The sequence below is a fragment of the Pristiophorus japonicus genome, chromosome 20, assembly GCF_044704955.1.
Source record: "Pristiophorus japonicus isolate sPriJap1 chromosome 20, sPriJap1.hap1, whole genome shotgun sequence".
NCBI lineage: Eukaryota > Metazoa > Chordata > Chondrichthyes > Pristiophoridae > Pristiophorus > Pristiophorus japonicus.
In genome coordinates this window covers 25,861,042-25,877,823 of record NC_091996.1, presented here as the reverse complement: position 1 = coordinate 25,877,823, position 16,782 = coordinate 25,861,042, and the positions used below count along the sequence as shown (strand labels likewise).

Here is a 16,782-nt window from a genome sequence, read left to right as displayed (position 1 = left end):
TTGTGCCAGGATAGAAGAAATGTGATTGCCACTGTTTTTAAACAATACTTATTAAAATATAACAATGAGTGGCTGGAGATAGTGCAGATCTGAGAGAGCTCAGCACTGATATCGCACTCATGCCTCGTAATGATGTGGTTGGCACTGTGCAGTAGTAACAGGAACTGATGTTTTGAGACAGCAATAATCTTCAGCTGATTTTGGGTAGTAAATCATTTTTAATATGTTCTGCTCATAGCCCAAATCTGGCACAGTAGTGGTTTGTCAAAATTCGAATATGAAATCCAAGCACTTCCCTTGTTGGGACTGTTTCTCAATGTGCCTCCACTGAATAAAGTACCCAAGCAAAATTAAACTGGGGTTGATATTTAAGTGCACCTTAATATTGTGAATAAAATATCTGATTTCAAATTAAAATTTTCAGCTGAGCATTCCAACCCAGCTTTGAATGTCATTACTTGCAGTTTGTTGAGATTGGTCGATTGCTTTTCCAGATTCAAGCATCTGCCTTCCCATATCCTTGATTTTACTTCAAGCTGCTTTACAAATGTGCTGCCAAATATTTGTGTCATCTATTTTGACTTGTTTATGAATTCCTAAAAACGAACACAGAGCAAAATGTTCAGAGACTGTTTTTCAGTTAGACATAGGCACAGTCAAAATATGCAATTGGGAAGATTAACGGGAAATTGTCTTTAAAGAAGCCTTTTAAGATGGATTGAACATGGTCTTCTCATACCCCATGCAAGACTTTTTCTTTGGTCCATCAGCCTCAGTGCATTTTCTGTCATCATCATTAAGTTGGGTTTGCAAAAGATCTGCCTCAGACTTTTGATGAAAATTACACAAGATTTTACCATATTTAAGAATTTGTTTTGTTGTAGTTTCTACTTTAAATTAATGAGCAAGTTCCAGAATGTGTTTTTCCAATAACTGAACATCACAAAGTTCATTTGAGAGAATTTTAAGATGATCCTTTCAAACCACTGTTGGCGGCCATGCCTTCAGCCTCTTGATCCCATTCTCTGGAATTGTCTTCCTAAACCCTTCAGCCTATCCACCACCACTCTTAAGGCACTTGCTCAACCCTACCTCTTTGACCAAGATTTTGATCACCCCTTCTAATCTCCTGTTTGACTTGGTGTCTTTTTCCTACTCAAACCTTCCAGTGGTTTTCTATGTAACTGTATTAATGCAAGAAACACAAACTCTGAAAGCAGAAAAGGCACTTGAACACACAAGCCCCGATTTTAACGTGGGATGGCCTGCCGGAGCTGGAGGAAAGTGCCCACGATGGTACCAGCATGCGTCTTGGTCATTTTCTATGACCAGATCAGACAAACTATCCTATGCTGACTCTTGCCTAAAGCCAGTGGGGATGACGTGGGGGCAGGAGGTCATCTGGCTCCAGGCTGCCACCAAGGAAATTGCCCTTGGCAAGGTAAGGGAGAGGGGAATCATGACAATCGGATTTGGAGAGGAAGGGGGGAAAGCCTGGTGCCTTGTGGGATCAGGAGGAGTACTCCTGGCCCACCAGGATACCTGAATAACTTACAAAAAAAATGAACTTGCTGTGCACGATTCGCTCACTTCACAATTAAAATAGCATTGGAATTTGAATTACGTCCTCGGAGCCAGACATTTAAATACTTATGCGACGCAAATCCGAGAGTTAAAATGGCGGGAGGCGCGCACGGCTTCGGGAGTGCAAACATTGCGGGAACGCCGCCACCATTTTAAACTCCTGCCTGCACCGTTTCCACCCACCAGTGGGCAGGGTTAAAATTGGGGCTAAATAATCCAATTCCCCCCCCTCCCACTCCCAGAAGCCGCATTCTCTCCAATTTGAGACAGCTTAAATGAGCATTAATTGTCAGAAGAAGGATCATGTCAGGCTTGAATCCTTGATCCAGCAGCATGCTGCTGGTGCTGGCACAGGCTCTACCTCAGGTAAAAGATACTTTGGAATAAAGTGTAATGAGGAAATTACCATTCTGGACCAATGTTTAATACTATAGTTTGAGGAATGGTTAGATGATGCCACAGTGTCCCTTTCTGCTTGACTATCGATCGTAATGCCTATCATTCACCTCGAGTGATGGGGGGTTGGCGCGGCGGGGGGGGGGGGGATGCTTTCCTAGTTCAAGCACCTGCACATTTCAGCCATTGGGGATTTCACACCACCGATGCTACCTAACCTGTTGAGAACCTGGATGATAGAGTGCATACGGGTTCACAGGATCACACCTAGCAGTTGAGTCATCGACACCATAACAAAGGGATATGTTTATTCTTTGCATGGACATTGAACTTTTGAGGTTTCAAAAAGGTGACAAAGGAAATTTGAATATATGATATCCATATAGCTCAATATACTGGTACAGTGGTCTTCCAAGCACAGATTAGTGAGTGCACCTACTTAACTATCTGATGATCATTATTGATGCTTTCTTCAAAGGCAGAGAAGCTTGCATGTGAGACAGACGAACCCAAAGTAGTTAATCTTGACTTCAGTCTACCTGGCATATAAATGGATTGCTGCTTAAGGCAGCGTCTTGGCACTATTATAATCCTGGCACCCGATTTCAAAGTTAATTACAAAAGCAAAATACCACGGGTGCTGGGAATCTGAAATACAAACAGTAAATGCTGGAATTGCTCAGCAGGTCAGGCAGCGTCTGTGGAGAGGGAAACAGAGTTAATGTCTCATGTCAATGACCCTTCGTCAGTTCCTCGACCTGAAACGTTAACTCGGTTTCTCTCTCCACAGATGTTGCCTGACCTGCTGAGTATTTCCAGCATTTTCTGTTCAAAGTTAATTAGTTCTCGTGCAGATGGACAGCAAACTTAGAGAGACGCACCTTGTGGGCGGTGCCTCCTATGTTAGAATAAGGAAACTAGTATAAAATTGTACTGGTTGATTCTCTCTTTCTAACACATGTCATTCATGGATTCTCCAAGTAGCAATATGATCTTACCTATTTTTTATGTTTTTTGTGAATTCTGTGCTCTTTCCATTTCAGGCACACTTTGCCAGTATCAAGCACCTCCCCCCTCCTCCCTTCTCTTTCTTCCCCACCCTCCCCCAAGACATGCTACCACTCTAAAAGTGAGTTCTTAGGTGACTGAACAGTCCAATACAGGAATTGCAATCTCTGTCACAGGTGGGACAGACAGTCGTTGAGGGAAAGGGTGGGTGGTGAGTCTGGTTTGCCGCACACTCCTTCCGCTGCCTGCGCTTGTTTTCTGCATGCTCTCGGCGACGAGACTCTGTGCTCAGCGCCCTCCCGGATGCACTACTTCCACTTAGGGCGGCCTTTGGCCAGGGATTCCCAGGTGTTGATGGAGATGTTGCATTTTATCAAGGAGGCTTTGAGGATGTCCTTGAAACGTTTCCTCTGCCCACCTGGGGCTCGCTTGCCGTGCAGGAGTTCTGAGTAGAGTGCTTGCTTTGGGAATCTTGTGTCAGGCATGCGAACAATGTGGCCCGCCCAACGGAGCTGGTCGATTATGGTCAGTGCTTCAATGCTCTCATGCACTACTGTGACATTCTTCTATTTGTCACAGCAGTCATCTGATGGCTGCCCTTCGTGAGGTTGCCCTCTATCAGTGGTATCTTCTCACTTAAATGTACATGTTAAATCTACCTGCTGTAGACTGCTGCTCATCCCCCACCCTGCTACTCTCGTTCACCGAGATAATGCTTCCACCACCAGGAATGTGCTCCGATGTTATCTTCTAGTCTTTGCCATTTGGACTTTGCTGGACTACCGAAAGGCTTTGCTCTGCTACTAGGCCACTTGGGGGTCCCTGCCCTCCTCCCAGACCCTGGACTTCATCAATCGCTTCAGACATTGAACCTGCACCCTCCGCCCCCCCCCCCAATAGATTCCAATCCACACCAATATACTGCAATCCACGCCAACTTTCCTTGCAATCAACTTTGTCTTCTGAACTCTTGACCTCTATCTCTCGCTGATTTTTGACTGCTTATCTCCATTCACCAGCAACTCCGTTACTGAATTCCATACTATGCATAGCTCTCTGCCTCTTGTCTGTCATCTAAGGTCTTCTGTTGCATCCACCTGGATGTGCCACCTATATCCAAGCCCCCTCTTTCAATCTGGCTCTCTTCCTTTCCTACCTGCCTTCACCCCTTTCTTTTAGCTTGTCCCCTTAGGCCATAATCGGATCCTATCTGCCAATCAACCATTCTCCTGCTGCTGCTCCAGGCTTGAGTCCCTTCTGAACGAGCTGCCACTGATCTACCCTTGGTATCCTTCAGCAAACCCAATTGCCTCATTCGATGCTGAAGGCAACCACCTCGCCCAGCTCATTCTCGGGATTCATCCTCCCGAACCTCCTCTCCATCCTGTAATGAACCTCCCAAATCCTCCCTCTCACTGGTGGGTCATTAACCACTGACCCACTCTGCATCATTGTCCAGTGCATTTGTAATCAAGGCCCTTGCTATCCACGGCCTCATTGTGAACGAATCAGTTGACATTCTAGTGTTGACAGAAACTTAGTTAACAAGTGTTGACTCCTTCCCCCAAGCCTCCCTGCCAGGCTAGACGTTCCATGTTCCCTTCCCAAATAAATTTAAAGTCCTCTTTTACAGATTGCTTCTATCCCACCCTACCTCTGCCACATTCTTCACCCTTCTGTCCCTCCCATATTTTCTATTCTAACTCACGGGGCCCCCTCTGCATCCTTTCTCCCTCCATGTACCTTCAGTGGTACAGCCTTCAGCCACCTTAGTCTATTCTTCGATCCTGTCTCCCAAAACCCCTCTATCTCCCTCCTCACCTTTAGAAGATATTGTGAAATACATCTCTTCAGTCAGACCTTTTAGAACCTCTCCCATAGGGGCTTGATGCAGGCTCTTTTGCTCCCCTGACGCACTTCAGGAGGTTCATCTACTTTCAGGGCATTCTATAAATGAAAGTTTGTTTTTGGTAAGTTATCTGGGATTTCTTTTCAAAAGATAAAATAGAATACGCTTGTTGTTGTTGTATCATATAAATAAAATGAAAACTAACACCTAAGGTGCACTTGCAGAGAGCTGGCACGGGCTCGACTGGCCGCCTTTCATGCTGTAACCATTCTACCTGGCTGAAAACAGATGCTAAATGGAGTGGGGAGAATGCATGGTGAGGAAAGGGATGGAAGGCATCTCAAGAGGAGGGATTAGAATGCATGGCAAGGGGACCAATGGATAAGGGAGCGTAGATAGCAGTGAAGGAGACGAAAATGGATAGGCTGCAGTGTCTTTGTCAAGTAGGTCCAGAGAGGGTAGAGTGCCTTCATGAACTGGGATGGTGGAAGTTGAATGTGAACCAGTTTTGTTGACTGACATTTTCTTTCCACCTTCATTTAAACTGCAATTAGACACCTTCCTGCATGCCCTTGAGCACGATAGAAACACAAGTTATGTACTTTATGTACATCAATGCTTTTTAGATCAAAGTTTATTATTTATGTTTCAATAATTTTATGATGTAAGTAAGCCTACAGACCATTATTATTTACATTTTCTGATTCAGCTATTGCATCTTTATACATGTAGACTTGCTGTATTATACTCACTAAGCATTACCATCTGATGGTACAAAAATGAAGTCGCTTGTGATGTGTAACGATCATTTTTATTTTAATATTTGAAATACATATCAAACCATTCCAGAATAAATTATTTTTTTACGTCAAATGGTTAATTGCCATATGAAGTCCAGAACCAGGGGCCACAGTCGAAGGATAAGGGGTAAGCCATTTAGGACCGAGATGAGGAGAAACTTCTTCACTCAGAGAGTTGTTAACCTGTGGTTTTCTCTACCGCAGAGAGTTGTTGAGGCCAGTTCGTTAGATATATTCAAAAGGGAGTTAGATGTGGCCCTTACGGCTAAAGGGGAATGGGGTACTGAAGTGCATGATCAGCCATGATCATATTGAATGGTGGTGCAGGCTCGAATGGCCTACACCTGCACCTATTTTCTATGTTTCTAAAATGTGCTGGAAGAGTGTAGAAAATCAACATTTATGACATACATTGAAAAATTAAATAGGTGCAATCTTCCAAATGAATCATTTGTGACCAATGTTCCCTCCAGTTTAAATGTGCTCCGCGGCCATGGTTGCGTGGTATCGTTTTCCAGCAGCAACAGCTTGTGAGCGGCCTGTGCGGACCTCCCGATCAATGTGTGACCATGTGCCCGCACACCTTCAGGGGAATGGTGTTTGTGACCAATAACTCACATGCTGGAAATAAATCCCTGGTGGCGCTGAGAGTTTAACCAGTGAGTATCTGAATCAGGCAGCCGCTAGATCGGAGACCCGAATCGGCAAGGATTCCTGCTCCTGCCCGCTGTCCACCCTCGGGAAGGGGGGGTGGGGGGGGAAACCAAAATTGTTGGAAGTGTCGAGTCCCAAAATCCTGAACAATTTCATGTATACAATCATTATAGGCAAAACATAAATGCTGTTGCATGAGCACTTTCAAGATAGTGAAAATTACCACTGTGAGGTATTGTAACTTCAATAAACTGCATCTCTATCAACTTGTGCATAACTACAGTTTTAGCTTCCCTGTTCCGTCGATGAGTTGATTCATTTAATAACTGAGCCCCACAGCCCAGGAGGGACCCAGGTTCAATGTCTCGTCTGTGCTAAGTTAGCTGGTCTCAGCTGGTGCAGTGATCGGAGCACTACAATTAGGGAGGAGATAATCAGCCAAGGTTCCCACTCCTGCTGGAACTTTGTGTGCACAACCAGGATTGGACTCTGCTTTGATGTTCCACAGTCAAATTGGTTGCGGACTTCACTCTTTGACAAGCCTCACACGTAAATAGTGGCAACTTGGGTGAGGTACAGCTGTTGACCGAACCGTGCTATAGCATGGAATCAGTGTCTTAAGGATGGGGGTGGGGGGAGAATTGAGGAACAGTTCATTTTTATTTTTCACACTAGTGTAAAGTTCTCCTTGTTCAAGTACCACAAATGTGTACTGTATGACCGTATACTTTTATTGTATAATATCAACTCTTCTGGTATAGTTATCACGTTGATTTATATTGAAATAAGAAATGTAGCTTCATGGATAGAGATATGTCTGTGGGACAGACAGCAGGAATTGGGAATACGCCCCAGGGCATGTCCCCATGGAATCTATGCTGGCATCTTTTATTTTGTTGAATTTATGTAAATAACTTGGACATGGGTGCAGGATGAAAGATGCTGAATTTTGCCGTTACCAAATTGGAAGCATGGCAAACTGTGAGGACGAATGCGGGAGACTGACAGAAGACACAGACTTCTGAGCAGAGTTGGCAAGAAGGCTGCAGATACAATTCAATGCAGATAAATGTAACGTACTACATTTTGGGGGAAAGAGAACAGTTAAAGGAAGTATACCCTAAACAGCAAGATTCTTAGAGTGTGGAACAGAGAAAATGGAAAAGGCCACAAAAAGGCAAATGGGGTTTATATATAGGGACACTGAATACAAATGGGGTTTATATATAGGGACATTGAATACAAATGGGGTTTATATTTAGGGACACTGAATACAAATGGGGTTTATATATCGGGACATTGAGTACAAATGGGGTTTATATATAGGGACACTGAATACAAATGGGGTTTATATATCGGGACATTGAATACAAAAGCAAGGAGGGGATGTTGATTTTGTATGCGATTGGTTCGGTTTACAATAAATTTTAGACATCGTAGAATTAGAGCTGTGGAGAAGCCAGGATTCATCAGGAATGTGAGGTTATAGGTATGAAGAAAAGATTTTAAAAACTCCTGCCGTTTTTTGTTGGACTAGAGATGGTTAAGGGCGATCTAATAGAGGTTTTGAGAGAGTAAATAGTGAAAGATTGTTTCCACTGATTGAATTGGTAACAAGGGACATAGACTCATGATTGTCACTAGAAGAATGAAGGAAAAAGTTAGAAGACTGTTCCGCCACACAGGGATATTAGAACATGGAATTCTTTACCTCCAAGTAATTAGTGAGGCACAGACTGCAGCATAATTTAAAAAGGGAATTGGACAAGTAGTTGCAAAGAAAGAATAAAAACAGGTTATGATGAAAGGCCAGGAATTGGAATTAGAGTAGATGGCTGTAATTGAGTAGTGAAGTCGCAGTGTACCAAATGATCTTCTCCTATACTGTAAGTTCTGTGATAGTTTGAAATGGCTAATTGTTACATTACAGTGACTGAATTGATCATTCAGAAGTGTGCTGTGCTACTTATTTATTTAAAGACTTCAGGAAATCCTCGTGTTTAACCAAAATATTTATACTGGAGAATTCTCCATTCATATCCAAACCAGTTGGGGCTTTAGGAGGTTGAAGTTAGGCACCAGATACCTCGTCTCATCCTTGCACACAAGCCTCAAATGGTGACCGCAACAGGGGGCTGATCATCCATTCATCAGTTAACCTTTTAAAGAAAGAAAGACTTGCATTTATATAGCGCCTTTCATGACCATGGAATGTCTCAAGCGTTTACAGCCAATGAATTACTTTTGGAGTGTAGTCACTGTTGTAATGTGGGAAATGCGGCAGCTAATTTGCACACAAACCCCACTGTTTTAAAAAATAAATTCAAAAGCTTCTCTGTCTTTGTGAGAGCCAAGTATTTTAACAAAGGTTAAATTGATTTAATATTAGAATACAAAATGTTTGATTAATCAGTATTAGCAAAATGTTGGGAATTGAGATTTATTTATTTTGGGGATGAGTTACAAAAAAACTTTTTGTTTTAACTGAAAACTATCCAGATTTTACACTTTTTTGTGAAATATTCATTTGAAAGTCCCACTCCAGAGATTTGAGCACAAAAGTCAAGGCTGATACTCCAGTGCAGTGCTGAGGGAGTGCTGCAGCGCCGGAGGTGCCGTCTTTCGGATGAGACGTTAAACCGAGGCCCCGTCTGCCTCCTCGGGTGAAGATGAAAAATCCCATGCCCACTATTTCGAAGAAGAGCAGGGGAGTTGTCCTGGCCAATATTTATCCCTGAGTCAACATAACAAAAAAACAGATTATCTGGTCATTATCACATTGCTGTTTGTGGAAGCTTGCTGTGTGAAAATTGGCTGCCGCATTTCCTACATTACAACAGTGACTACACTCCAAAAGTACTTCTTTGGCTGTAAAGTGCTTTGAGACGTCCGATGGTCATGAAAGGCGCTATAGAAATGCAAGTTGTTTTATTCTTTGTATCTGTTAAGAATGTGTTTGGTTTCTGACATTTCTTAAAGCATGAACACATTTCAATAAAGTAAACTCTCGTTTACCTGTATATGAATGTAACGGAAATCCCGGAACGGAATTTAAAATGTTGTGAGATTCGGCAACTAAACAAACATTTGTGACATAAAAAATACAAGCAGCAGTGAACATTATTACTTGCTTTAAGCTGTGCAAACTATACATTGTACTCACCTTCTTACTGAATCATGATTAGCCACCCAGCACTTCATGGGGCGAATCTTCCGATCGTTCACGTTCCATTTTCTGTCCCGGAGAGGCAGCAATGACGGCGGTGAGGTCTCCTGGGCGGGCGGTCAACCTCCAGCGCCCCGCAGAGGTCTCCGGGGCCGGTTTTGCGCCAGTGCTGAGCAGTACCACCCGGAACAGCTGTGCCAGTGTGCAATGCCCCTGGTTGGCACACCGGCCCGCTTTTTGAGTCTCGCCCGACCCGTATGCCCCGCAGTGACCGCCTGTAAATACGGGCGGTCCAACCTATACCAGCCGCAGAGAGGTAAGTACTGCCGTCCTACGGTAAATGTGGTTGTTTTTTCTCAATTTTATTTTGCAATTTATGTAAACTCGCCCTATTGGAAAATTTGTTTACCCGGATCGCTCCCCTCCCTCCCAAATCTGGGATTACAGAATTCGCCAATGGAACAGAGGAGGCTGAGAACAGACCTTATTGAGGTGAATAAAATTATGAGGGGCCTAGATAGAGTGGATAGGAAGGACCTATTTCCCTTAGCCGGAGTTGCTGAATCCCCAAACAATCTGGGTAAATGAGAGTTTACTGTAATTATGAAATGGAAGAATGTTATTTAATAGAATTATAAATCGCATGTTGGCATATAATGCAAACTAGAGAAGGTTTTCTAAAAAAAGGATTTTTCAGACTTAAAAGAATCCAGAACTTGTTCGATATTTCAAAATAAAGTGCGAGATTCCAGTATAGTATTAAACTGGTTTTCATTCTACACATTTGAAGTGTAATGAATATTTAATGGTTTCCCTTCAAACCTTAGAACGGTTTTAGAACCATGTTGATGATGTCATTTTATGACTGACGGAAATTGTCTCCTATTTGCTCTAATCAAATTCTTGAAAAGGAGCCTTTATTACATAACTGAAAGAGGGCTTGTAGTTTGAGTTTGTGCCACCAGATGGCAGCTTATACTCATTTACCAAAATCTCTCGGCACTTTCAACCCAGCATATTTCCTATTGTGTTCTGCCGCATCTGGTTTTGTTTGTGGTATTGGTTTAAGATGATGCGACAGGTAGGTTTAAATGCAGGAAATCGATCAAAACAATTGAATATAATTGTTTAAAGGTTTTCTTTAGTTCTTCTCCCCCCCACCCATTTTACTGCTTCCTGGCAGCAGAAGGCCTTTCATCTCTGTTCAATGTCTTTCTGCTACGAGTCAACTTGTACTGGAGAGTACAAAACTGAACTTCATGCAGAATAGTGTGCATGAAATAATGGCCACGGTAGGGAGGAGTTAGAATGCAGTAACTCTCAGCTTCGCTGGGCAGGCCATACAGTTCGCATGCCAGACACGAGACTCCCTAAGCAATTGTTCTATTCGGAGCTCCTTCAGGGCAAACGAGCCAAAGGTGGGCAGCGGAAACGTTGCAAGGACACCCTCAAAGCCTCCCTGATAAAGTGCGACATCACCACTGACACCTGGGAGACCCTGGCCGAAGACCGCCCTAGATGGAGAAAGTGCATTCGGGAGGGCGTTGAGCGCTTCGAATCTCAACGCCGCGAGCATGAAGAAGTCAGGCGCAGGCAGTGGAAGGAGCGTGTGATAAATCAGTCCCACCTCTTTTCCACCCTCCGCCCCCCTTCCCTTCCCCTGACAAATATCTGTCCCACCTGTGACAGGGTCTGTGGCTCTTTTATTGGACTGTTCAGCCACCAAAGGACTCACTTTGGGAGTGGAAACAAGTCTTCCTCGATTCCGAGGGACTGCCTTTGATGATGATGATGACTCGGTTGTGAGGTGTAGATGACGTCCTATGCAGAGCTGGTATGTAGGAGTTATCTGAAGCCCAGGCATGTGTCTCTTCCTTATAGCTCCCTTCTACCTGCAGTTGCATGGCCTTTATAATAAGGAAACTTGTCAATGGATTGGTATAAACTTGTCCACATTTTCTTCAACCACTCAATCTTAAGTCCCATCTTTACAAACCTTGATGTGCATATTTGTTATGTTAATGGCAGAGCATATTTCTGTCAATTGCATTGGAATATAGACAGCCATGTAACTCAGACAATGTTTGATTACAGGCCAAGTAGCTATTATTTTTGAAAGCATGTAGTTTTATGAATCTTGTACTCTCAGAATCTGGAATGCAAGTGCTGGGAATTAGAATATTCTCTTTCTTTGTACAAACCTGCAGTTGCAAAAAGCATTCCTAGATCAGATGCCTTGTAGATTGCATAGCAGGTCAAGTTCTCGCTCCCTTGCCCTTACAATGTATGTTGGCCCAACCTCAATAAACCACCTCACTGCTTCAATGTGACACTTTCATTTCCCAAAACAGCCAATTGAGACTGCCACTTCAGTAATAAATTAAAGCCCGTTTTCTTGTGTGCACTTGCACCCACGAGGAATTGCACTGTGCAAAGTCATTTCAGTTGCAACCACTAGGTGGGGTGGGAAAAAAGTATATATATTTTTCTTCTGGTCAGGTCCAGATTCACATTTGGCTCTCGCAGCTGAAATAGTAGCGTTCAAACATGATTCTGTATTCTGTTTTCTCTAGTGCCCTTTCTCCTCTTCCCCCGCCCCTTCTCGGTGGGGAACATAATCTCGCAGTGAATTACCACTATTCAGAGTATCTCCAACCCTTGTATGGTTATGTCAGTGAGTTTGTATTGTAAGTGTATGATCTGGTAGCATATGAATGTCATCATCCTGACTGGAAGGGCTTTTGTAGGCTTATTTGTTTTGCATTGAAATAGGTTATCCACCATCCTTTGTATATTAGTGTTGTGAATGGGCTGGTACTATTCAACAAATAATTACCTATATTTACAATCCACGTTTAAACAAAAAACTCAGCAGAACAAACTAACTTGAGCTATCAAGCTAATCATGAGTCAAGTAGTAACTTGTTTATAGATTAAGAGGAGTCCTTAATTTAAGTAAACTATTTAAAGAAAGAAAGACTTGGATTTATATAGCGCCTTTCACGACCACCAGACGTCTCAGTGATTTACAGCTAATGAAGTACTTTTGGAGTGTAGTCACTCTTGTAATGTGGGAAATGCAGCAGCCAACTTGTGCACAGCAAGCTCCCACAAACAGCAATGTGATGATGACCAGATAATCTGTTTTTGTTATGTTGATTGAGGGATAAATATTGGCTAGGCCACCGGGGATAACTCCCCTACTTTTCTTCGAAATAGTGCCCTGGGATCTTTTCCATCCACTTGAGAGAGCAGACAGGGCCTCGGTATAACGTCTCATCCAAAAGACGGCACCTCTGACAGTGCAGCACTCCCTCAGCACCGCACTGGAGTGTCAGCCTAGATTTATGTGCTCAAGTTCCTGGAGTGGGACTTGAACCCACAACCTTCTGACTCGGAGGCGAGAGTGCTACCCACTGAGCCACAGCTGACACTGTCACTAGTCTAATCAAACTATTTACTCTGTAAATTACTCTGACTATTGCTAAATTGTATTGAACATGTCTTTTTTTTTCTGTTTTCCTTGAATGTTTTTCACAACTGGGGGTTGAACTATACTTGACCTGTTTAAAGCTCTTTAGATGTTTGAACGTTCCATCACACAACTTTTAACTCACTTTGAACCAATGCTCTTCCCTTACATACGAAAAGAACAAAATGATCATGGATGCTCACCCTATTTGTGCACCACCCTCACCTATTGTGGGTAATGATAACGTTTTGGAGGAACATGGCAGGGGGAGGAAGGCGACGGGGGAGAGGATCGTGACCAATTTCTTCAAAATTAAGAAATTAATCTCCAACTCCGAGGGAATCAAACAAGCTCCCAGATGTACTTCACTGACACTCTCCCCTCCCCCCTCCACCAATACGTGAGATGTCACAGTATCCTTGGAAAGGTAGACCCTTCTGCTCCTGAGTAATCCTATTTCACAAAGGATTCAAACTTCCTATCTCATTTTAGCTCTCAGTAGTCTTGTCTGCCAAAAACATATGCATCATCCTCATTCAGTTTATGATGTCTGCTTGGCACTGTCTTTTTGGGTGCCTTATTTCACCTATTCACCACCCTCTGTATGAAAAGATATTCCTTAACTTTACAGCTAAAATACCACTTTTTTTACTATCTTAAGTTTGAATCTATGTCCCCTAGCCCTAGAGCATGTGTTAATACTGAACATTGCTCAAGTTTATCTATTCAATTTAGGGTTATAATAAACTAAATAAGATCACCTCAAAGTTGCCTTTTGATCAGTGTGAGCATTTCTAGAACTCATAATATGACCTATTTATCGAGGGAACAGCAAATCTGATTTTGTGTAAAAAATTAAAAAAAATTATAATTAACCTGTTAAACCAATTTTACTGACTTATCATTTGTGATCAATATTTCGTGATTTTCCTCCTCATCTTGTCATTCGATTTACGGCATTGAAAATTTAGCAAAATTGTGGGTTTTCACGAGTTTTGTTTCCCTCCCAGTATGATTACAGCTTTAGAACGGAACAGAGTGCCGCTGCTCGTCTTCCGCCCAGCCCCACTAAATGTCAGCAGTCATTGTTGTCCTGAAGATGGATCTTAATGGAGTCATTGTAAACCAAGGGACAGATAACTACTGGAACAGGCACCATCAGAAGCAGTGTTGTTGGAGATTCCGCATCCTTTACCTTCTACTGAAATGGTATTCTCGTACTAACGGAAAGGACAGTATTTCTAATAACCAGCAGTCTACCTTCAAATTAACATAGGGTAAAATCATTTTGTACATGGAGTTTTGTAAATAGTGTTTAATGTGACATTTAATTGCAGATCTTCTGGCCTTGAATATGGTTGATCGTTTTAATAATTATTAAACAGAGGCTGGATGTTTTTTGCTTTTTGAGCCGTAGCTTATTTCTGTTTATCCTTTTTTGTCAAAACAATTTTGCACACTTCAGAAATCCTACTGGTAATAGTCATTTTCACAAACTATGCACCATTTCAGTTTCTAGACATTTAGCCATTTGCTTTACGAGAAAATTAAGTTTTGAAATATATAATATGGTTGATGTTTTATGTTTATTTCCTACTTCTAATAAGTCAAACCTCTATAGACCCAGGGAGAAATTAATAATGATATTTAAGACAAAATTTAGCAAAGTCAAAGTAACTTTTTTTAATTCAGATCAGAGGATAGGGTACTAGAGACCTTAAATTCTGGAAATCTTGAGACATGTTGAGCTATGTTTCTGCACAGACATTCATTCTCTCACATAGTTTTATTTGGATGACCCTTTTAATCAGTGGTTGATTTCAGTTTCTCTCCCAGTCAAATCGCAGCTATCAGATTTTCTCTTGGAATTTACCAAGTTTGCCAATAGAGATCCGAATTAGACAAAACTTCAGGGTTTTTTTTTGGTATTCTGTTCTCATTTTTTCCACCTTTCTTTCCCAGTTTTGCTTAAGTGGATCAGAGTTGGGATTTTCAGATTTTTGACAACAGAACCTTCCAGCCTGTAAATTCTCTTGCTATACGTTAAAGCTGCTGTTTATGACAAAACAGTATTCGTTATGTTGCAGTCAGTGAACAAAAGTTAAAGCCAGCCTTCCTTATTGGTTCCTTATTAACAATGGGCATCTGTGCTATCCTAATGCAATATTTGCCTGCAGTTTTTCTACAGTTGCATAAGGTATGATTCTGTGGTTATGATCGGAGTGAAAGTGTCGGTTTGTCAAATGCACTGATTTGCTTTACACTGCAGTTTGTGTTTGGGCTCTTTTTTTTCATGTGGACTTGTTTTTGCTTTCGGAAACTCTTTTTGTATTGTTTTTAACGTGTTTGTGATTCTAAATTAATGCTATGAAACACTTTGATTGTGTAACACTGTACGTCCTTGTTAAGCAGCAGCTTTTCTTTAAACACTGCCATTAATTTACCAGCCTTACCTCAATAAACCAAACTGCCGCAGTCCCCTTTCAGACTGCGTGATCCACCCTGGGCGAAATCAACATTCAGTACTGTATTTGCAGCAGATACAAGAATTTAGTGCTTTAATGAATGGCAGCTGATCAACAGATACAACACATGCTAACAGGTTTATATGCTATGTATAGCAATTATGTATAAAAAATTTCCTTTGAAAATGTTTCTTCATTTCCAATGTAAAACAAATGCTGCCTAAAGTCAGGTAGGGCTTGGGTATTCTGATAATGTCAGTGTTTAGAATAGCATGTTTGTCTTTTCTGTGTGGAAACCCCATTTAGCATAGTACCTCATAACCTGTGGTGTGAAACAAGTGTCCGGACTCGTTGGCGCCGTTTGAAATGAACAAAGTGCTACAAAGGCTTTGAACAACTGATTTTCAATCCTGCATGAGTTGTGTGCTTAACTGTTTAGTCCAGGAAAGCGTGATTATATTTTCTGTGTCTATTCTGTAGAGATAATGTAACGCATTCTTTCATCATTTCTGTAAAAATACTCGGCATTTGCCATTTCTGTACTAATATTGACTGCATTTAAATGTCTAGTTGGAGCTCTGTGAACTTAATGACGATACAAAGGTACTCTGGTATTCAAGGATGAACCTTTGTGTAGAACAGAGCTAAGAGCATTGATTGTGTGACTAACCATCTCCATTCCATTTATATGTATTTTGCTCTGATTAAGTAAAACGTGGTAACATTGTACATAAAAGCTGCAAAACTTCCACCCAAATGTTACCATTTTGTTTTAAATTGGAAAACATTTAACTCCCCCTCCCCCCCCCCCCCAGTTGTAATGGTTCAATTTTATTTTTAATTGTATTGGAGATTTAAACCACTGTTCTAAAATATTTAGAAATAAAATCTTCCTGTATTTATTGTAGACTTGTTTCCTGTATTTACAAAGGGCGGTTTACAATTTGGTTTATTGAGTCTGTATTAATAATGTAACTTGTTAAATAAAATATCTGTTTTAACTGACTTCTTATTACACGAACACTCATCGTATATCAGGAAGAAAAAAAAATTGCATTCATATTGCACTGTTGACATCCTCAGCATCCCAAAGCACTTTGCAGCCAATGAATTCCTTTTGAATTACTGGGGCTGAATTTGCGGCCCCTACGGGCGCATATGAGGCGCGCACCCGCCCGTAGGGGCCCCACAAATTCCAATTATAGGCCTGCACTGCGCATGCACTGAAATCTGGGACTTGCGATCTGTCAGGAATGCTCTCGACAGATCGTTCAAATCTGAAAGAAAAAGGCATTCACAGGTGGAGAATTGGGCTGTTTGCCCAACTTCTGCCCAGCGAATGCCCTTGTAATTTTTCCTCTGGTAAAAGCAGGCATAAGGTGGCGCAC

The 16,782-nt window shown here is 41.9% G+C and overlaps 1 protein-coding gene across 2 annotated transcripts in view; it reads left to right on the top strand.

Moving 5' to 3' along the window:
* The window catches only part of mvb12ba (multivesicular body subunit 12Ba), a 184,016-nt gene extending 167,617 nt beyond the window's left edge, over nucleotides 1–16,399 (top strand). For both annotated transcript variants that reach the window (XM_070862634.1, XM_070862633.1), the window contains exon 10: nucleotides 13,940–16,399. In XM_070862634.1, the coding sequence (XP_070718735.1) occupies nucleotides 13,940–14,026 (87 nt within the window). In that variant the 3' untranslated portion in view covers nucleotides 14,027–16,399. The remainder of the gene's footprint in view (nucleotides 1–13,939) is intronic.
* Nucleotides 16,400–16,782: the final 383 nt, after the last annotated feature.